The sequence below is a fragment of the Lethenteron reissneri genome, chromosome 4 (genome assembly GCF_015708825.2).
Source record: "Lethenteron reissneri isolate LAM-NWPU_2019-01 chromosome 4, ASM1570882v1, whole genome shotgun sequence".
NCBI lineage: Eukaryota > Metazoa > Chordata > Hyperoartia > Petromyzontiformes > Petromyzontidae > Lethenteron > Lethenteron reissneri.
In genome coordinates, this window is record NC_083782.1 from 1,983,112 (window position 1) to 2,004,930 (window position 21,819).

Here is a 21,819-nt window from a genome sequence, read left to right on the forward strand (position 1 = left end):
ACAATAGCCACGCTTCATGGTTCTGTACATTAATTGTACAATGATCAGCACGGGTATAACAATGTGCCCGAGCCGACTAATGTATTATTTAACGTTGATTTGTTTGCGAGTTTCAACTTCTCGCGTGACTTGCTTTTGCTGTGACCGTTACTTGCGTCATTGCGGTTTGCGCTTTTAGTTTGCTTTTGAGATGTTGGTGAGCAAGTCCAAATCTTGCAAATGAGACTAATCTTGGACTCTGTTCTCCCCTGGTTAACTCATGTTAGCTTGACAGGCTGATCATAGCCTGTATGGATGAATTCCTATAATGTGGGGATGTCTTCATCCAGCAGTGGATTGGAAGAGGGCTGACATAATTTAATTTATTACCGTATAACTTCTGGCCACATTGGCATAACATTCATCCCTTTGTGTAGTGCAGCAGAATATATTTATATTATTAATATTGAGGGGGTACGTTTACAATCCTGTTACTTTGGGAAAAAAAAGTTTCGTACTGTATATTTTTCCAGAATAAAAGCTAAAATAAACTGAACACATCCTTCAAAGGAAGTACTATACGTGTATAATAGATAACGTGTCGGGCAAGCGCGTTTCTTTAAAGCACATGAATAGAGGCCAGAGAGTGGATGGCTTGAGTTGTACACTACACGACTCGTTTAAATCGTGGGCCATTCTGATGATGAAATGTTGAAAACCCTTTCTGATGGCCCACCAATATTTTTAATGGACACCTGAATACAGTGGTTATCTAATATATATTGAGTAACATGCAAACCCTTCCGTAATTTAAAACCTGCGAAATAAAATACTAAAGCAGGCAGGTCTATGGGAATTGCGGTCACGTGAAATGGAAACAACTCTTGGAATATTGATAATAAAAACACCGACAACCCATTACATTTAACAAAAACACCAAATTTTATTCACATTACAGTAATTCTACAATACACAGGAATTAAGAAAAAAAAGAAATCACAAGTCGATAATTACCAAATTGTCACTCGAATAAACTAACATGTTAATTGAAAGCGAAAAGTTAAACATGAGAAATCACCACTCAAAGTGGTTGTCAGTTGTATGTTTTATAAGTGGCGAAAATGACAGTGCAAATGAAAATGACAATATTGACCAATCAATGTACCTGATGGCAAGCCGCTAATACAGTGTGTGTAATCCGTCGCAATACTTCCAAAGCCACCCTCTGGATAACAACTGTGTAAGTCTTATTTCTGTGGCATGAAAACACAGGATAGAATGGTAAACAATGCCGTAAATGGCCATCTCTCGCTGTGTGTATGCATAGCATGGTTACAACAGACACCTTGGAAGTTGGGGGTTCCCTAACACGCATGTGTGCTGTGTGCTGACTGTATGACTGTGTGTGCTGACTCTTAATGTGTGTCTGCTGACTCTTAATGTGTGTCTGCTGACTGTTAGTGAGCGTGCTGACTGTAAGAGTGTCGAGTGTGGCGTAACTGTGCTGTTCACATGCTGTGTGATGACTGTGTGAATGTGTGTGTGTTGATCGTGTGTGTGCGTGAGCGCACTGTTCAGTGGCGAACATTTGAGTGGGTGTCACTTAGCCATATCTAAATAAAGACGGGTTTGTCCTGACACCCATGAAATCCAAAAGCGTATAGCAGTCACTCTCGGTTAGACAGCAGCAATGTGGTTGGACATTTCCACAGGCTTCATCAGAAGTTGAACCCAAATTTCGTCCAGGATTCAAGTCGATTCAAGTCCTCTGCACATTAGCGGCTGGTGACTGCAATATGCCATCATATACAATCGGGGGTTATGAAGGCAATAATGACTGTGTAATTATCTTTGCGCAATGGGGTTTGCTTCTTGTTAACATTGTATTAATATTGCTCCAACAGAGCAAAGATACTACAAAGTGTGAACATTTGAAGAAGGGTGTTCTTTCCTGAAGATTTCTAAATTGAATGAGAGCTGAGATTCGGATGATGGAAACATGTATTTTCAGAAACAAAAATCATCCATGTAACAGGATGACATAACCACTTTGCTGAAATGTAACATATAATACGCTAGGGGGGTGGAGAGGTGACGCAGTGATTGCACTGTGCTATGAACCCGATGACCTGGCCACTATTAGCAACGACGACAAAGGGGATATCCGGACCAGTCCATGGGAACTTAACCAACAAGCAGTGGACCAGCATGGTGAAGTGTGATCAAACAACCCCTGTGACCGACAGTGTTGGGAGACCATACCGCACTGGATTGTGTAATGGCCGTACGTTATAATATGGGACAGATGTTATAAAATGGATAGTTTAAGTGCCTTAGACCTGCTGGGACATTTTAGATTCCCTTAATGACTACAGTTTGAAATTTCAACCACAGGGTCTTTGTAAAACAACCTTCAACACTTTCCGGTGGATGTTCCAATGACTTTATCGAAATAACCAAAGAGTATGTTCCAATGAAAAAATTTGACGCAAATACAGCAGCGAGTCCCCGTGATGTTGTTCATCGACGAGTTTATAACCGGTGCATAATTTATATTTTTTTCTGAATGGCAATCTTTGGAAGTACTTTCTTATCGTTTAGGTTGCATTCAAGAGCCCAATGGCTCACAGGGCTATACCTAATAAATGAACTTGAACTTGAATTTAATGGTTAAGACTCGTAAAGCTCGTTGCAATTGAGTTCACTTTACAAAACACTCCAGGCATTGTGGCATAAACAATTTGGCCAAACTAGAGAGTGTATTATATTTGAGTGCAGGATGCGTACAAAATCCGTACGTGCATACACCCACATTTATATAAATCAGAACAATTATTTCCTGATTCACCAATCGTAAAAATCCTTAAGAATTGTTAACACAGCGATAAATTATGTTCGGCACTGATAGTGCGCACAGATATGAAATACTATTCATACGCTTGGTTTCGGTTATTTAAAATTAAAACAGCCAAAAACGTTAAGAGCATACAATTTACAATTTACCAAAGCACCAAAAAAAAAACGCAGCACAATGAATTTTTTTGTTTGTTTAAACCAAAAAAACTGACCATGTGCAAAAATTTTCTTTGCATTGATTTTTTTTCAACGCGCAAAGCAATACCACAGATTATAAAAAAACAAAAAGGACGCCTCGCACTTGATTATGCTGCGGAGTTTCCAGTTGTTCGTGATATCCATCAATTAAAGAATCGTTTTGGGGGGGAATACCAAACAAAAAAAATGACCGTGCAAGAAATCGAAGAGTTTCTGCAAACATTAATCCAAAAGAAAACGCACAGTTGAGCGCAATGGAAATGTATTAAAAGTAGCCGTTGCTGTTCTTTCAACGTAACGTCGACAGTGTTTGCTCAGGGTGGAGGGTGTTTTAAAAACAAAAACACTTTGGGTATTTTTTTTTATTACAAAGAAGTCCTGATTTCAGTTTTGATCAGATGTCCACATATGACATAATAATTTGCAACCTTGAAGCAGACCAGCTGCTGCTTACGTTACATGGTGCCCTGTTGTATAAAAAAGAAACTAATTCAGGATTTTTCAAGTAAACACCCCCTTAGCAAAACTTCGATCAAGCCGACAATGGGCGATCCACAAAGGAAGCCGCTTGGTTTTGTTTTCGATCTCTTACAGGAAGAACAACGGGAGCCTCGGTCCATAATCACGAGTTGACATCTGCAGTTTTATCAATGGTCCCCAGATTGTGCACAGTAAAATACCAACATGCCCATCACCTTCGAAAGCGTTTAGCAAAATACCTGGAACGACGGACAAATGAAAATAAACCCAACTTTGGGGATGGTGTCCACCAAAAAGCAAAATGGCGTTTCACACTTTGGTGCCAATACTGAAGCACAGTAATAGTAAGTTAAATGTTGGGGTATTTTTTTTAAGTATAAAATTTATAATAATAATCAAATTGTGTTGTTAAATATGTAATGGAAAAAAAAGCCCTCACAATTTATTATTGTGGAAGGCGTAAAGATGCAAAACCCCAGGCATGCGACTATGCTATCCTTTTAAACAACGTGCGTCGCAAACTCGTCAAAAAGTCTTACTAAAACTAACAATGTGGCTTTCAAGAAAATCGCGTTAATATACGGTGCGTGAACAAGTGCAAACCTACTCTTTTTTTGGAAAATACGTTGCATTAATTGCACAGTTACTCTCAACATACATTGCATTGATTCTGCAGGTTACCAGTTTTTTTTAATATATAAACTTTTTTTTTCAAACTTTTTTCATCTTCATCCAAGACTGGAATTTGAGTTGGCAGTCTCTTTCCACGCAGCGCCGCTCAGACAACGCTCGTCTGGATGATGCTGTTGTGATCCTCGTCGCTTTGGTGCTTCGCAAAATTGATGAACACCTGTGACAAACGACAAGCAGCAAGGCAGGGGTCAGCGAACAAAGCCACCAAATTTCTGGCGGGCTCAAGCAGAACACCCCCCCACTCTGTAATCCCCCGTCCACATTTACATAACCATTAAGATCCCCCGTATAGCTTTTAACAGACTGTTGGGGCTAGCGGTGTCAGCGAGCAACAGCTATAAATGCCGGCGTGGCACACAAAGGGAGTGGGTGGCCAGCACCACGCTCAGCTGCCTTCATCCCCCCCCAGTGCTGATGTTTACACACCGCACACAAGGTACTCATTTCAGGCCGAGCTGATCTACTCAGGTAGTCTCCACCCGTCACCTGATGGCGAGCCATATCTGAACCGGCTCTGGTTCATCCTCCCCTCACCAGGCAGCACTAATCAGTGGCAGCGAAGTATGGTCAAACAATCCCAGTGTACAACACGGTGAGGGGGAGGCCTACATCCAGTTGTGGATTGACAGGGGGCTGAAAGTTATTGTTTGTTTACTATTAGGTCGGGAGGGGATGAGAAAAGTTGGGGGGGGAGTAGAGTACAGCAAGGGATGTTGCTACACATCCCCCTCTCTGCTGCCCACGATGCCTAACCACTCCTGTTTCACGCCTTGGGGGTCACCCATCAAAGTGCTGTCCAGGTTCGATCTCTGCTTGGCTACCGAAGATCTGATTGCGATCGGGCACATTGCGGGTGATCTGCCCGTAACTTCGCTCAACTGCACCAACGCCGCGTATGGACTCTCCGGGCCCCAACACCCCGGGTGGGCCTCCAAACTTAACGTCGTGCCAGCAGACGTCCTGACCTGGTCGAGCGTGGTCTGGGAGACGGAGTAGTCCTCGACGTTGAGCTCCTCCTTGCGCAGCGCCAGCAGGTTGAAGATCTTGGCGAGCGAGGACTCGGCGGAGGGCAGCTGGTACTGCAGCATGTTGTGGTGGCGCTCCTTGAGGAGGCTGCCGGGGAACGCCGAGTCGATGAACTCCTCGACGGGCGGCAGCACCGGCGGGGAGCCGGCCACGCGCAGCGTCACCGTGTAGCCGTCGCCAAACCTGCGGCGAAACCACCACCGCCGCCACCCAGCCACGTTATCAGGGAAACCAGACGGTGCTGTGAGTGAGTGAGTGTGTGAGTGTGACTGTGTGAGTGTGACTGTGTGTGAGTGTGTGAGTGTGACTGTGTGTGAGTGTGTGAGTGTGGCTATGCTCAGCGTCACCGTGTAGCCGTCGCCAAACCTCCACCGGAACAACCACCCCCACCCAGCGACGTTATCAAGGAAACCAGACGGTGCTGTGAGTGCGTGGTGTTAGACACCCATTCCCTCGTGTACCGTGCCGGCTTTCATAGGTGCTCGCTAACAGCACTTGCCCCAACAGTCTGTTAAGGCTACATGGGGGATCCATGTCTTTGTGTGTGCGTGTATGTGAGTCTGCGCGGTGCGGTGGCACGGCGGTTAGTGCGCTCATGGCCAACATGAGTTCGATTCCTGCTCATGGCCAACACCGGTGACGAATATCTCAACTGGTCCTGGGCCACCCCTAGGTCGACTCTGCCTCAAATGAGTTCCTGGTGCACTGTATAGACATTATCACTCGGGAGACAAAGGCGGCCGGGCATGGTTCTGGCCACCCACCCCCTCGTGTGCCGTGCCGGCCTTCATAGGTGTACTAACAGCACTTTCCTCAACAATCTGTGAAGGTTATATGGGGGATCTTTTTCTTTGTGGCCACACGTTGTGTCACGGTGTACCCGTTGCCAAACCTGCAGCGTCACCACCACGGCCAAGTGCCGTTACCAGGGAAACCAGACGGTGCTGTGAGTGTTGGTGTGTGTCTTTGTCACTGCCGTGGTGACGTCACTACTACTTAGTGGTGAACGGAGGTTGTTGTTTCTGTGCGTGTCTCAGTGTGTTGTCACATGCAGCGCCCACTCACTTGTTCTTGAGATGCTGCACGCTGCCCAGGCACTGGAATCTTCCGTTCACCATGATGGACATGCGCGTGCATAGCGCCTCACACTCCTCCATGCTGCACACGGGCACATGGGTGAGCGAATGGGTGAGCGGGTGGGTGGGTGAGTGAGTGGGTAATTGTGTGACTGATTGAGTGGGTGAGTGGGTAGATAATTGGGTGGGTGAGTGCGTGGGAGGGCGATTGGCTGAGTGATTCAATGGGTGAGTAGTTGGGTAAGTGAATGAGTGGGGGTGGGTGGTTGGGTGAGTCAGTGGGTGGTTGTGTGAGTGAGTGAGTGGGTGGTTGGGTGAGTGATTGAATGGGTGGTTGGGTGAGTGATTGAGTGTGTAAGGAGTGGGTGAGTGGGTAGTTGCCTGAGTTGGTGAGCGAGCGGGTGAGTGAGTGGCTGAGTGAGCGAGTCAACGAGCGGGTATTCACATGCGAAGTGAGCGGGCTGTACCTGTGTGAGGTGAGCAGCACGCACCGCCCCTCCTTGATGATGCTGAGGATGCAGTCCCACAGGAAACGCCGTGCCTTCGGGTCCATCCCGGTGGTCGGCTCGTCCTGCACAGACAGAGCAGCTTACAGTCACCCTCTATTAAACTGAACTGTTCTTTTTATTGTACCAGGTAAAGGTCCACTGAGGTAGATGGCTCTTTTTCAGAAGAAACCTGGTTATTACAAATGATAGCTCAACAAAGTGGCTTATCATGTGGAAATGTATAGCAGCCAAATACTCGAAATGTGTGTTTCTCTAATTTGGAGGGGAAAAACCGGAGAACCCGGAGAAAGATCCAGGCGACCACGGGGAGACCATGCAAACTCCAAATATACAGGCATCAGGGTCGGGATCGATCCCATAACCTCCTGCATACCAAGCGAGATAGTTAACATCTAGCCACCATGCACCCTGTTGTCTTCATCCAGGCAAGAGTCAGGGGTCAGGGAAATCACTCGGAACCCATTAACATATTTTAAAAGTCATAACCTGGGCTTGGCTTGATTTCTCACCAATTAATTATTTGACGGCTCAAATAATTAAAAGCATTGAAACTGCCCAAGGAATTAAAACGATAAAAATACCGTACATTGTGGGAGTAACTGATAAACTGGCCAGATGTTTGGAAAAAAATACATCCGAGTCAGATTTGGCACGATACATGAAATACAGAATTTAATATCTGGTACAAAAGATGTATTACCGAAGCTATCAACAGAAGGTGTATACAGGATTAACTACACGTGTGGCGTTATGTTGGGCAAACAGGACGAATGATCAGCACGAGACTAAAAGAACATCAGAGAAATATTAAATACTCCCAAAACAACTGTCAGCAGTAGCAGAACACGCATGCCAAAAAGGACACTCAATTGATTTGATAATGTTGAAGTTCTGTGCAAAACTTGCTACTACTGATTCTAGATTTGAAGCTTTCGTGACTGCAAGGATTCATACTCTTAGTTCTTTCGGTAAAGTCACGTAGGTAAAAAATGAAATTAAAATTAATAAAAATAAAATAAAAAACTACTGGCCAATACTAATTAGAGAATCTATCGAAAATGAAAGAAAAATAAATAATTGTAACCAAGCGGATAGCGACCGCCTTAGTGTCCTCTGCGCTGCTTGTAACTGGCGCCCCCCCCCCCCCAAACTAAATCGTATCCTCCACCTCCCCCACAAAATCCGCAATCCCTACCCCCCGCTCTCTCTGGCTGTTTTTTTTCGTTAATAAAAAAAGGAAAGAGTTGCTCGTTAGTGGCAAACAGTGCGCGCAGTGGACGGGGTGGAAACCTACACGACGTGCGGAGACGTGTTCCTTCGGATGCGACGTTGACGCCGTTTTGAAAAGCTAAAATTGACGTCGTTTCCCATCGCGTTTCCACCGCCACCGCCATCGCTGACTGTCGCGAAAGCCTACTTGTTAAACTGTAAATGTTGTGGCTTGGCTCTCCAACACACCGGTGTGTTGTACTCGTGATGGATTGGCACGTTCTGTTTATGTGACAACCCTTACTAGTTAGCTGTGTCGAGTGGTGGCGTGTTTTAACGACACATTTATATATTTACGCAATCTAACCCAAAAAACCTCTATTATGGATGTGGTGTGCTAGGATCGGAAATATTTTCCATGTCGCTGACCCGGACAGACCCGGCTGAAACGAAGCCTTGAGAGTGGCCAAGTGGCTCAGGGGGAGCGGTGTGAATATTGAGTGGTGATCATGACAACGAGGATTATGATGATAATAAATGGCCGTTAAGGTGGGGGGTATGAGGGGTAGGAGGGGGCGTGGGGGTTGACGCTGACCAGGAAAACGATGGGTGGACACCCCACAAGGGCGATGGCTGTCGACAGCTTCCGCTTGTTCCCACCGCTGTAGTTTCCGGCTGCGCGATCCGCGTACTTGGTCAAACCGAGCTTACGGATGCCCCACGCTGCCACCTGATTGGGGTTAGCAAAAAACAAACAAAAAACATTCAATCACCTGAAAGAGGGCAGCACTGCCCAGAGTAGCACTGCAAGGGGGCGGCACTGAAAGGGGGTGGGACTACCCAGAGTGGCCCGGCAAGGGGGCGGCACTGAAAGGAGATGGCACGGAATGGAGGCGGCACTGTAGGGAAACACCGAGGGTCGCCACTCGGCACCTACCCTGGACACCTCCTTCTCGGGGACCCCACGCAGGCGTGCGTAGAACTCCAGGTGCTCCCGTCCCGTGATGAGGTCGTTGATGGCGTCGAACTGCGGGCAGTAGCCCATGTTCTGGTGCACCTCCCGCTTGTGGGTCAGGATGCTGGCACACGAAAGAAAACAAGCGGACGATCAGAGGAGACAGTGGGAATTTCGTGGTGGTCGTTCATTAATAAATACGCAACTTATGTGGTGGGTTCTGTCAATTTGATGCCCACGACTAAATTACCTCGGAATTCACCTGACCTTGTCACATCTTGGAAGCTAAGCAGCATTGAGCCTGGAAAATGCTTGGAGGGGTGGCCACCGTGCCTACCAGGTGGCCTAAGTTGTCGGGCTAAGCTGTGGGCAGTACGGGTCAGTGTTGCGGAATGTACGGTTGTTCCAAACATCAAGTTCTCGCTTCACGCGTCGCGGCGTTCGCACGACAGTGCGTTTTCGCCATAACCCGGTTCTTCCATTAGGGCACACTTTTTGCACAACACGGAACGCACGGTTTTTAAGCGGTTGACGACGAACTACTTTCTTGAGCTATGCGGCTCAGTGGATGATAAAGTTTGCGGAATGATACAGTACCGTGTATGTATGTATGCATGTACATTGAACTTCTTTTGCACCGTACGTAGCCAATCGTGCTAATCGGAGGTACGGGGAAGGACATCTAAAGACAGCACGCGGTGGCGTATCGTCATTTCAAATCTTTGTCCCGCCATGGAATGACTGCGGGATAGTTTTACTGTGCAAATGTGATTCAGTAAGCAGTAATTCCTCGCTTAATGCGGTTTTTGCTTAAACGCGGCACTTGCCAGGAATGCGTCTACTACAGCATTAAACGAGGGGCTTACTGTACGTCTATGTGCCTACGCCAGTGTTTCCTGCCTTCACCAACCCGCACAGATCAGTGCAATTCATGTTATTATCACATAACCCTTACAACCTGCAAGGCCCTCATCCATCAGTGGATTGGCAAAAGGGGCTGTACAGGTACCCATGTAACATGCCCGTTGACAATCCAACCATGATTCGCCTGACCTATGACCGCTCTGATGTATTAAAGCACGTTGAACTTCTTTCGCACCGTACACAGCCAACCGTGCTCAACGGAGGTGCGTAATGGAGCCGCAATTGGCTCGTCTCACCTGTATCGGTTAAGAAGTGCGTCCCCGCTCGTGATGTCCGTGTCTCCTGTCAGCATCTTGAATGTCGTGGTTTTTCCAGCCCCATTCACTCCCAGCAGGCCAAAACACTGCAACAAAAATCAAACACCGTTTCTCTTTGCTCTTCTGTCAGATGGCAGAGGTTTCTCTGGCTCGAACTCTCTCCATCCTTCTGTCTCATCCTTAGCTTCTTCATTTCACCGTATGGACTACTTTCCTAAAAGTCATTAAGCAGAACCTCTCTCTCTCTCTCTCTCTTGGCCTCTTTCCCAGCAGCCTTCACTCCCAGAACTTCCTTCATCGACCTCTCTCTGAATCGTTCTAATGACAGACTTCTCTCCTCCTGAACCTGCTCTAGAATTTCTCTTCCTCTCCATCCAACTGAGTGTCTCCATTCAACCCCAAGGACAAAGAGAAAGTTCCCCATATAGCCTTAAAATTATTTTAGGGCAAGTAATGTTAGCGAGCAGCACCTATGAAGACCATCACGGCACACGAGGGGATGGGTGGCCAGCACCACGCCCGTCAGCCAGTGTCTCCTCAGTGGTGATATTTTTACACACCGCACCGGGTACTCATTTGAGGCTGAGCCGACCTAGGGGAGGCTCAGGACCAGTTCAGATAATTGTCATGTGTGTCGACCGTGAGCGCGAATCGAACCTGGATCACCGAGTTCATAGCGCAGTGTGCTAAACTGTTACACTACCGCTCCTCATTCGACACCACACACACTCATACTTGTCAAGGCTTGCCCTGAATATGGTACGGAATGTCCAACCAGGTTGAAAGTTGTTCCCATTTTTTTATTTTTTACAGATGCCTGTTGTGACCGAGCATCAACTTAGCAACTAATCTGATGCTTTAATTGTTTCCACCCTGCTGTAGAAGGCAGGAATTGGGAAAGTTTTTCCCCTATTGACAGTCAAATAGATATTTCAAATACCCTCAGCCGGTCACCACTCAACAGACATACTTCAGTCATGTCTGTCACTGTAAGAGGTGCTAACAGTTAAAGAAGTGGTACCCCAATTAGTGTGGCTGAGATGACTGCAGAAGGATGAATAATCGCTTGCTGGCTGTTTCATAGTGTTAAGCCTCGTTTTGGATGCAGGGCCATATGGCATAAATCTGTGGGCAACAGCGTCTGGAACCACGGTCCATAGGAACCCCCGGGCATGGTACGAGGATTTATACGAAACCCTCTCTCACCTCTCCCGGAGGAATCCCAACGCAGATGCGATCCACCGCTGGCTTCTTTTTGCCATTGTAAACCTGCGGCGAGAAAACAAAAGTCGGGATGAGCCAATCGGGTGACGCCAGCTCGCGTGCCAGGCTCCGGCAGGTCACTCCGGGCTCTTACGGGAAGCGGGAGCTGCTACGTGCTGTTGTCAGGGTGTACTGCGTGCTGTTGTCAGGGTGTACTGTGTGCTGTTGTCAGGTTGTACTGCGTGCTGTTGCTGGTTATACGTGTGCTGTTGTCAGGATGTACTGTGTGCTGCTGTCAGGTTGTACTGCGTGCTGTTGTCAGGTTGTACTGCGTGCTGTTGTCAGGGTGTACTGTGTGCTGCTGTCAGGTTGTACTGCGTGCTGTTGTCAGGGTGTACTGTGTGCTGTTGTCAGGGTGTACTGTGTGCTGTTGTCAGGGTGTACTGTGTGCTGTTGTCAGGTTGTACTGTGTGCTGTTCTCAGGTTGTACTGTGTGCTGTTGTCAGGTTGTACTGCGTGCTGTTGTCAGGGTGTACTGTGTGCTGCTGTCAGGTTGTACTGCGTGCTGTTGTCAGGATGTACTGCGTGCTGTTGTCAGGGTGTACTGTGTGCTGTTGTCATGGTGTACTGTGTGCTGTTGTCAGGGTGTACTGTGTGCTGTTGTCAGGTTGTACTGTGTGCTGTTGTCAGGGTGTACTGTGTGCTGTTGTCAGGTTGTACTGCGTGCTGTTGTCAGGGTGTACTGTGTGCTGTTGTCAGGGTGTACTGTGTGCTGTTGCTGGTTATACTGTGTGCTGTTGTCAGGGTGTACTGTGTGCTGTTGTCAGGGTGTACTGTGTGCTGTTGTCAGGGTGTACTGTGTGCTGTTGCTGGTTATACTGTGTGCTGTTGTCAGGGTGTACTGTGTGCTGTTGTCAGGGTGTACTGTGTGCTGTTGTCAGGGTGTACTGTGTGCTGTTGTGGTTGCGTGGATTTCTCCGGGTCACTCTGGTTTTTCATTCCTCATTTAGAATCAGCGTCGACGCGTTGAGAGTATTTGGCTGCTATAAATTTCCATGCGATAAGCCACTTTGTTGAGCCATCATTTGTGGACACATCGCTTCCTAAAAAGAGCTTCGTAACTCTCGGGCCTTACCTGGTAAGGTTTAAAGTTTGATAGTTTAGTTTACAGTTTTGCAGCACAACCATAAAGAAAGCATCCGACAGCCATACGGCACAACCCTTAAAAGCGTGCGTCACACCCTGCAGGCACCTTGGTGAGGTTTCTGATGACAAGCGTATCGCTCCCTCCCTCGTCGTTGGTCAACCGAGTCCTCTCGCGTGCCACATCTTCGTCCTCCTCGGAAACTGGCTGCAGCTTCCCACGGTGCGACCTGCGAGACAGTCGGGGGTCCATCCGCCCGTCCGTCAATCGGTCGTTCGGTCGATCGGTCAAGCGACATTGCGTGGGGTGCGTGATATTTTGTGTGGGCCAGGGCTGCGGTGCAACAACTCACCGAGGCTTGCAGAAAAAGCGGTACTGCACCAGCAGGTTGATTATAAAGAAGCCCATGCCCTCCACGGCCATGGCAAACAAGTTCTTGCCGACCATGTCCCAGCTGAACGGGTCCACAAAGCGATTCTCTCCTGCGGTGACGCGCGGGGGCGACAGCGTGCAAGAAACTGTCAAGGATTTGCAAATGCCTCGGCAAACTCGGCGTGCCTTGCGTCGTCACATCCCATCTCAACAATCGCAATGCCAAGCTGTAGTTTTCGCCTAGGAGACTCCCTGATGGCAGCTGTGCCCAAAGTGGCACACCGCACCACCGATTAGCAAAGTTGGCTACGTACAGTGTGAAAGAAGTTCAACATACATAGGTACAAGGTGAATGCTGCACTGACCCGCAAGTGGCTATTAGTCTGCCGGTGAACCAGTCCCAGGCCTCCTCTAGCCTCAAACGAGTAATTGGTGCTTTGTGTAAACACTTAGGGAAGCAAAGGTGGCCAGGCGTGATGTTGGCCACCCACCCCCTTGTGTGCCGTGCCAGCCTTCATAGGTGCTCGCTAACAGCACCTTCCCAACAGTATTTTAAAGGCTATGCAGGGGAACGTTGCCCTTTGGTGGGACAAAGTGCACCTTGTGATTTCTGAATGTCCTGTGGTGTTCATTGACAAAAAACTAAGTAAATGGGTGACATTCGACCACCGAGTTGGGGAGTTGCTTCTATTTTACCAGGCAAGAGCCCACGGTTGAGACAGGACTTCTTTGGCAGTGAGGATGACGATGAATAAGGTGAAACTAAACGGTAAAGACACTGTTGCTCATGCACATGGAATGACTCCACCCACCACCTTCTGAATTATCTACATTTGCAAACAAAAACTTTGTTCTCTTGTTTACAATTTTTTGTCCCAATTTATGCTCCGATTGTCCTAACAGTATTATGTGACGGGCCGAAGAAATTTCCGTTTAAAACTCTGCGGCTAGCCGTCCATCGCCCTCTGACACAAAATGGCCAGAAGATTACGTCGCAATAATAGGCCTGAAGTCACTTCAATAGCCTTCTTCTTTACCCACACAAGGGCCACACCTAATTTTCACGTTTTGGTTTTCAACAACTGTCTTACCGAATCGCTGAAATGCGTCCGACATGGCCTGGTTCTTCACCATGTCCATGAGGCCACGGCCAAGGCAGAAGTGCGGGAAGATGAGGAAGATCTGCTTGAGAACGGAGTTGATCCTCTTGAGGTTCTGTTGCAACAGGGGGAGTTGAGACAACTTTGTCAGGCCGGCCAAGCTCACATCGAATGAATAAACGGGAGAGAAAGATCGGACTTTGCAAAATCATTGACGGGAGAATTAAATACGCGATTTATCTAAGAAAACACACTAAAGCAACTTGGAGGTGACGGGCGATTCAAATAACTTGTAGCTTAGAAGAGAAAGATTTTAAAGAAAAAAGAAGTTTAATGTGATTAACAATCATTGACAATGTGGTGTTGGCTGTCATTTTTTTAATTCCTAAAATCTGTAACTTTTAAAGCATTTTAATTGAATAGTGCCTGGTTGTAACTTAAATTGTAGACTCAAGGTACTGAACAATAGCGGGACAGACATGTGAAGGATTGTACATTGTAAGGGGCCTCAGCATGTATGTGGCTTATGATTGCGATTAATATTACTGATCTGTCTGTTGATGAAAATTTCGTATGGCCAATCAAGAGCAACTATTAGAGATGCATTTCTAAGTTATAGAGCCAATCAATTGCTTTGTCTTTGAGAGTTGGTGAATTGCAGATTCACCGCTTTTATATTTGGGGCAGTGCAAAGTTACGGCTAAGGTTTGGTGTTCGTAGCCACAGTTACTGCCAGGAGAGTCTTTCATCTTTCAATTGTGCAATGGGTGTCAGCATCTGTCTGTACATTGTGTTTACATGGCCTTCCGGATCATGGTAGATCACATAAAAAAATGGTAATGTTATAAAAAAAAAAATATATAAGTTTGCTGTATGTTGAACTTCTTTTGCACCGTACATAGCCAATCGTGCTAATCGGAGGTACGGGGGAAGGACAACAAACTAAACACAAAAAGCAGTTCGAAAAAAATTAGTTTTCAATCGAGATTTAAAAGTGCATAGCTTCAGTGACCGTACAATGCCAACCAGTGACCGTACAATGCCAACCGTGCAATGTCATGTTCACCGCCTCATAACGCACCAGCGGAATACAAACAAAATGGAGGACAAAGACGATAGCCTACAATGGCGACCGGCTTACGCCGTTCACGTTCTCCATCTTTTACAGGGACTCACCTGGTCATCTTCGAAGAGCTCGAGGATGAAGGTGGCGATGCTGCCGTTGATGCCGATGAAGAGGTTGAGGCAGGTGAGCACCACGTATGCCGTGCTGGGCACGCGGAAGATGAACGACGCCGGGTACATGAGCGGGGTGATCGACCACCTGCAGCGAACGAGGGGGGGAGGGGGAAACACGGACGAAGCGCCACACGGTCAGCTTAACCGCAGCCTCGGCAACCCGGCAGGGCATCGTCAGCCCAGGATTTGCCTACCAAACCCAATCCAGGTTGGGCCAAGAAAGCCCAAGTTAGGCTCAGTGATGCAAGTTTTAATGCTAGTCAACCCAGGTTAGCAGCTAAGTCAGCTCATTAGGCATAGTCAACCAATTTAGTGCCATTCTAAACAATTCAAACACTAAACTTTTAAATTTTATAGGGGTGAGCAGGTACAACATGGGACCTTTCTTGCCAGTATCAAAGTATACGAATAGGTTTTACCCTATTTGCCAAAAAAACAGGTGTTAAGATGTTCAAACACCAAACAGAAACCTTTTGCAAGGAATTATGTCTGCATTAACCACACATGTGGTGAACATGCAAACAAAAACATGTCCTTGTCCTGTACGTCACAAAGTGCTCACCAAAAGTGATTCAAAAAACCTTGCTGACCTTGTCAAGGAACATAAACCATGATCACGTGAACTCCGCTCATCCTCACAGCAGCGGCTTTTGGCTAACCATCGAAAAAAGATGATCACAGCATTGCGCGCTTTCAGGTGCGCTTCTGCGGCCGTTTGAAACGCTCTTCCATCTGATATTAGGAAGCCGCTGATGCTATGCAATTATAAATCTAGATTGAAAACGAATTTATTCAGAACTGCTTTTTGCGTTTGGCTTGTTATCCTCCCGCACCTCCGATTAGTGAGGTTGGCTAGGTACGGTGCGAAAAAAGTTCAACACGCATACAGTACATACAAATTGTATTTGGTAAGTGACGGGGGTGGACTCAAGGAGGGCACGCACCCATAGAGCAGCAGCAGGGTGATGAGCACGGGCAGGTTGGCAGCGGATGTGTACGACTGTTGCTGGAAGCACAGGAATATCAGCACCACGAGCGTCGCCGGCACTGTGTAGTTCAGCTACGGAGAGGAAGAGACACCCGACAGATCAATCGATTGGTTGATTTTAATCTTTGTTGTTTTAAACATTCAGTCGTAAGCTGTCAACCACCTTGAGTGAAGGCGTTATATAAATATATACATACAAGGGTGACCCCCGCGGAGGATCTTGCTGAAAACTTTTTCAAGTTACAGCAGCGAATACATCATAACGTTGCACACACTGAGCAGTGGTAACAATCGAGGGAGCCAATAACATTCGAGTCTTGCACCATTCTAGTAACACTGACAGCAGGGATCACGGAAATATTACAGCAACTTGCGTGCGGTTTGTTAACCGCACGTGCAAGAGAAGTTCCACTTATGAGTACCCCCCCTTTCACTGGAATAAACTTCCCTTTCCTACATTGAGAAGTGCCAGCCTTAACATCCTTCCATTCCTCTCTTAAATCCTCAATTCTTCTCTATTGCCCATTCCCTTCCTCTTCCTTCTCCTCGCCCCTTCACTCCTTCCCATCCCTCTCCTATTCTTTCGTGATCCCCTAAGCACCCCTCTATCGCTGTCATGCATTCCTCGACCCTTGTAGCACGCCCCTGTCATCTAAATCATTTCAGTTTGTGTCACCGTTTTGCTACCTATGTTAAAGCGCCTTGAGTGAAGGTGCTCTATAAATGTGAAAAAAGTAGATTATACAGGATTATGAGTGCCCCCCCAACTCCACCACCCCCCACTCACCATATCCCAGGCGAAGTTGGAGATCCAGTAGATGGTCGGGTTCACTCCGCTCACGAACTGCAGGTGCTTGGCCTTGCTCACGCGCTCCTGGATGAGGAAGAGCACGAAGCTCGCCGGCACGAAGGACATGGCGAAGATCACGCAGATGGATACCAGCACATCCACCGAGGTCGTCAGCCTGGAAGCAGGTAAAGAGGTGGCGCACGTACAGGCAACACTGTGAGCTCCGGGGGCCCGTTCAGACGAAACAGCTCTTGAGTCAGGTGGCTCAGGGCGGGATAATGCTGTTTTTAAGTACCAAACATTCACCTCTGCGATCCTGAATTCGAATCCGTGTTTTATGTATGTTGTTGGAAGGTCAACAAACTAAACACAAAAAGCAGTTCTAAAGAAATGAGTTTTCAATCAACATTTAAACGTGTACAGCTCCAGTTGCTTCCTAATATCGGAAGGAAGAGCATTGCAGACGGCCGCGGAAGCGCGTCTGAAAGGGCGCGATGCAATGACTGTCTTTGTTCAATGGTTATTTAAAAGCTGCTGCTGTGAGGATTACCGGAGTTTGCGTGATGGTTTATACTAGTTGACAAGACCGTCCTTGTGCCATTCACCTTTTGGCGTTGTTCTCTGGTCTAACACCGGTGGTGAGACAAGACCAGAAAGGAGTCTCTGGTGCAGGCCAATCAGTTTTAAGGACAATGCATACATTGTCAAAGCATGCTTATTTGCACGTTTTTCCACACGTGTGCGTGGTTAATGTAGACTTGATGCCTTGTAACAGATGTCTATTTAGTGGTTTAAAATCTTAACACCTGTATTATTGCCTTTTCTACGTTCTCAAGTGTTAGTGAGTTGATGAGTTCCGGCTGGTTACCAATGACCTACAACCCCCCCACAATATTTCCATTTGGTTGTTCACTTAACTTAGCTTATACCGGTGGGGGGGGGGGGGGGTCAGGTCGGAGGAAGGAGGTGGAGCAGCATGGGACGGATGCAGGAAGGGAGGTGTACGCAGTCCATAATCGGTATAATGAGCAGGTCAGGGTCGTTGAGATATATTCCTTCCATTTTTCTCGTTTCGCTCACAGGTCCCCTGGCCCCACAAGCCAGCTTATGAAGTGCCATCGCTGCATTTGTTGCCCGCTCGCCCCTCCCCCCAACCCCGTTGCACAAAAAGCGTAATTTACAGCGACGGAGCTACGTACAGCATGACCTCCGACAGCTGCTCCTTGGTGAGGTTCAGCGGGTGGTTGTAGGCCGTGATGCCGTAGTCTGAGGGGTCGGTGCCCGCTGGCAGGCTCGAGCGCAGCACCGCGTTGTTGGCCATGTTCATGAAGGCCACGATGGCGTGCCAGCCCTTGTTGTTGAACCAAACCTGAGAGATCGCACAAACACGGTGCAAACAACAGGAGGTAAATACGTTTTTTTTTACTGCCACACACAATATAGGGGGTCAGTGCAATTTGCAGAATTCTTTACGAGGTGACATTACGTACCATAAGTAACAAACTGTACACGTGACTCTGTTTCCCCTCGGACTCGAGTGATTGAGATTTTTATTATAATATAAGAAATGCAGATATTAAGAATGACTGAACTGACATTTGGTCTTTTGGTAAGAAGGTTGTGAAACGGACACATTATTAATTAACCCACAAAAAGAAGCAATTTGAAACTAAATTAAACGCTTATTATTGTCCAACATGGTACGAATAACTCAAATGGAGTGGATCAAAAAAGCAGAGCAGTCTCAAGTAGTATGGCTTCCGATTTATTTTATTCTCATTTGTTGTGCATATTGGCTACACTTCTTGTTTTTGCTGTGGTCTGCATTCATTCCTTGCTGAGGAATAAAACCAAACTGACCATGATCAAGAGGAGCTCAGCGACATTTTGTTTTCATTTTAAAATGGCCGCCATCAAATCCAGGTCTGCCGTTTCAGACTACGTTGGACCGTATCCATGGTGAACTGACCTTGATAGTTTCCTTTGGCCCAAGGAAGGACACCATGTCTTTGACGCCACTGTACAGTACATCAACAGCCTTGTTCTGAAAACATTAACAACATAGCACACAATTTGTTAACAAACAAACAAAGACAAAGATCCCCATATAGCCTTAACAGACTGTTGGGGCAAGTGCTGTTAGCAAGACACCTATGAAGGCCGGCACGGCACACGAGAGAGTGGGTGGCCAACACCACGCCCAGCCGTCTTTGTCTCCCTAGTGGTGATATTTACACACCACACGAGGTACTCATTTGAGGCTGAGGGAATCGAACTCGGGTCGCCAGATTTGTAGCGCAGCATGCTAACTGCTGCTCATAAACAAATACATATGTACGCATGCAAAAATACATGTGCCTATGACGCAGCCACCTGAAACATGCCCCATCCCGTCAGGTCTCTAATAAGGTTAAAGCCTAGAGAGTGTTTAGATGAATGACTATAAATGCGTAAAAATTGTATTGATAGGCTGCAAACGGCTACATTGTGGTGACGTGCAGTAAAATGAACCCACGCAACTCGGTCATCGTGTGGCGGAGGCTCTCATCCAGCAGCGGATGGACAACTGGGCTCTACGTGCCACAGTGGTGAGACATTAACTACCTCGCTTGGTACACAGGAGGTTGTGGGTTCGATCCCAACCATGATGCCTGTATATTTGGAGATGGCATGTTTTCCCCGTGGTCATGTGGATTTTGTTCTGGGTCCTCCGATTATTTCCACCACATCTAAAAACGTGCCTTTATAGTATTTGGCTGCAATATATTTCCACATAATAAGCCACTTCGGTGAGCACTCATTTGTGGCCAAGTCGCTTCTAAAAAAGAGCTATATGGGCTCAGTGGGCCTTACCTGGTAAAATAATATTTTTTAAAGTTTAGTTTTATATATGAACTGTATCTATAACCAGGTGACAAGTAATTGAGACAGAGGCCTCTTGTGCAAAGACGATGTGCAAGTATGTGTTTGTCTCTTGCCATTATCTGCCTTTACCAGGAGGGGTGACTCAAAATGTGTATCTATGATAATTGACTTGCAATCGCGGTTGATGTCACCATCATTATATTTCCTATCATGCCTACCCACTAATGTCAGACCTGAATAAAATGTGTCTTCTTATGATTATTATTACCTCAATGTGGAAGACCCTCTTGACATTCGTGAAGACGATGTCCATGTCTTTGGGGGAGGCAGAATTGGATAATTTCTTCTTGCCAACAGACAGGCCCCCATATCTGAGGGGAAAAAACAATACAAAATATAAAACAGACTAAACAATAAACATGAAGTGTTAACACAGAAATGGCAAGTCATAAACCTATCAAGTGGTGATTTAGTATATGATTTTATAAATTATGTTTGTACTTTATTATTTCACAGTGGTCATTTCAAGAATAATATTCGTACATATATCAGTGCACATTTCATTGTTTTAGGTTTGTGTGAGCAGGCATTATGTAACATACCTGATTTCATTCACCCAGTACTTGTGCTTCAGACTGTAAATGTGCATAAAATATATATTTTTAATAGAAATAAATAAAACAGTCACAAATAACATATTCCTGAAATGCATTTCACTTATCCATAACTGCCTCTCGTCGAGTCTCCAAATTTATGAATAGGGATGCTGACTGGAATGTTTGGCCGTTTCCTCACTGTTTGAACATGTGGGAAGAAACTGAAATACCCGGACACAACCCAGGAATGTGAGGGGACACACACACACACACACATATATATATATATATATAGATATTTTACAATATTCCGTCCAGAAATCTGTTCACTTTGCTGCTATCTACTGTCCACCTCTTAACAAAATGTAACCTGAAACAAAACATGAATGTGGATGAATGATAATAATAATAATGATGATCCTTCGACCATTGCCATTCCATTGCGAGGTTTCTTCTGTGATGAGATGTTGAATTAAAACCGAGAATTCTGGTGAACAAAAAAAAAACGTTTCGTCTACTCCACCGTGGACGTTCGAAGATCCCAGTGACGTTATTTGAAAAAGAGTCGGCCCTATGTGTCGTTGTCACGGTCCAAATACATACATGATATACATTCTAGAAAAATCACTTACAAATGACTAAATTGGTAAATAACGCTATAACATTGCCCTCTGATGACACGCTATTCCCACCTGTGAAAAGTAGTGCCTTTGTGATAGTCTCGTGCTATAGCAAAGGCATTAATACCAAATGTACTAACTATTATAATTATTAGAATTAAGACTGAGTACAGAGGACACAAACGTGTGGCACCTCTTGCGGATGGCCTGTGGGTAGGTCTTGACGAGGTAGTCGGAGATGTTTCGCCCAGACAAGTCCTCCAGGGTGTCCGTGGTGTTCTGCACTCTCTGCAACAAACAAGGTGGAGGTTGAACAACAACACAACAACAGCAGATAACAGCACAACAGGAGACAGGTGAAGTGTTTCAGACGCAACAACACGGCTGGGATTTGTACGATGTCCATAGATGCAGCCGCATCTCAAGACCAACAATAATTAAGTGGTCATGTTAAACACGCGAGATGGGGCTTTGATTTCCATGCAAATGCCTTTAGGCAGGCGCGGTTCATCCACTAGGGGCGTTGGGCATCGCCCCACCAAGCAGCTGGAGATGAGAAATTATTTTTCTAATAAAAAATACTTTTCTATAAATTGTTTGATTGTGTTTACATTTACTTAAATATAATGATTATTTTAACGTGAATTGTCTAATGAATATAACATTTTAAGATGTTCACATTAGAAACCTCTGCAACACAGTCTGATTTGTGCCTCGTGGAGGTCTCAGGGTGGCTGTGA

At 46.3% G+C, this 21,819-nt stretch overlaps 1 protein-coding gene across 6 annotated transcripts in view; it reads right to left on the reverse strand.

Annotated features, from left to right (window-relative positions):
- Window positions 1-897: 897 nt before the first annotated feature.
- LOC133349078 (phospholipid-transporting ATPase ABCA1-like) overlaps window positions 898-21,819 on the reverse strand; it is a 77,748-nt gene continuing 56,826 nt past the window's right edge. For all 6 annotated transcript variants that reach the window (XM_061562221.1, XM_061562238.1, XM_061562229.1 and 3 more), the window contains 19 exons: window positions 21,273-21,367; window positions 20,466-20,498; window positions 20,132-20,234; window positions 18,968-19,042; window positions 18,198-18,367; window positions 16,996-17,173; window positions 16,165-16,280; window positions 15,158-15,305; window positions 13,973-14,096; window positions 12,862-12,991; window positions 12,618-12,738; window positions 11,369-11,431; window positions 10,142-10,248; window positions 8,964-9,105; window positions 8,622-8,756; window positions 6,776-6,879; window positions 6,298-6,390; window positions 5,172-5,415; window positions 898-4,363 (listed from right to left, as the gene is read on the reverse strand). In XM_061562221.1, the coding sequence (XP_061418205.1) occupies window positions 4,292-4,363; window positions 5,172-5,415; window positions 6,298-6,390; window positions 6,776-6,879; window positions 8,622-8,756; window positions 8,964-9,105; window positions 10,142-10,248; window positions 11,369-11,431; window positions 12,618-12,738; window positions 12,862-12,991; window positions 13,973-14,096; window positions 15,158-15,305; window positions 16,165-16,280; window positions 16,996-17,173; window positions 18,198-18,367; window positions 18,968-19,042; window positions 20,132-20,234; window positions 20,466-20,498; window positions 21,273-21,367 (2,253 nt within the window). In that variant the 3' untranslated portion in view covers window positions 898-4,291. The remainder of the gene's footprint in view (window positions 4,364-5,171; window positions 5,416-6,297; window positions 6,391-6,775; window positions 6,880-8,621; window positions 8,757-8,963; window positions 9,106-10,141; window positions 10,249-11,368; window positions 11,432-12,617; window positions 12,739-12,861; window positions 12,992-13,972; window positions 14,097-15,157; window positions 15,306-16,164; window positions 16,281-16,995; window positions 17,174-18,197; window positions 18,368-18,967; window positions 19,043-20,131; window positions 20,235-20,465; window positions 20,499-21,272; window positions 21,368-21,819) is intronic.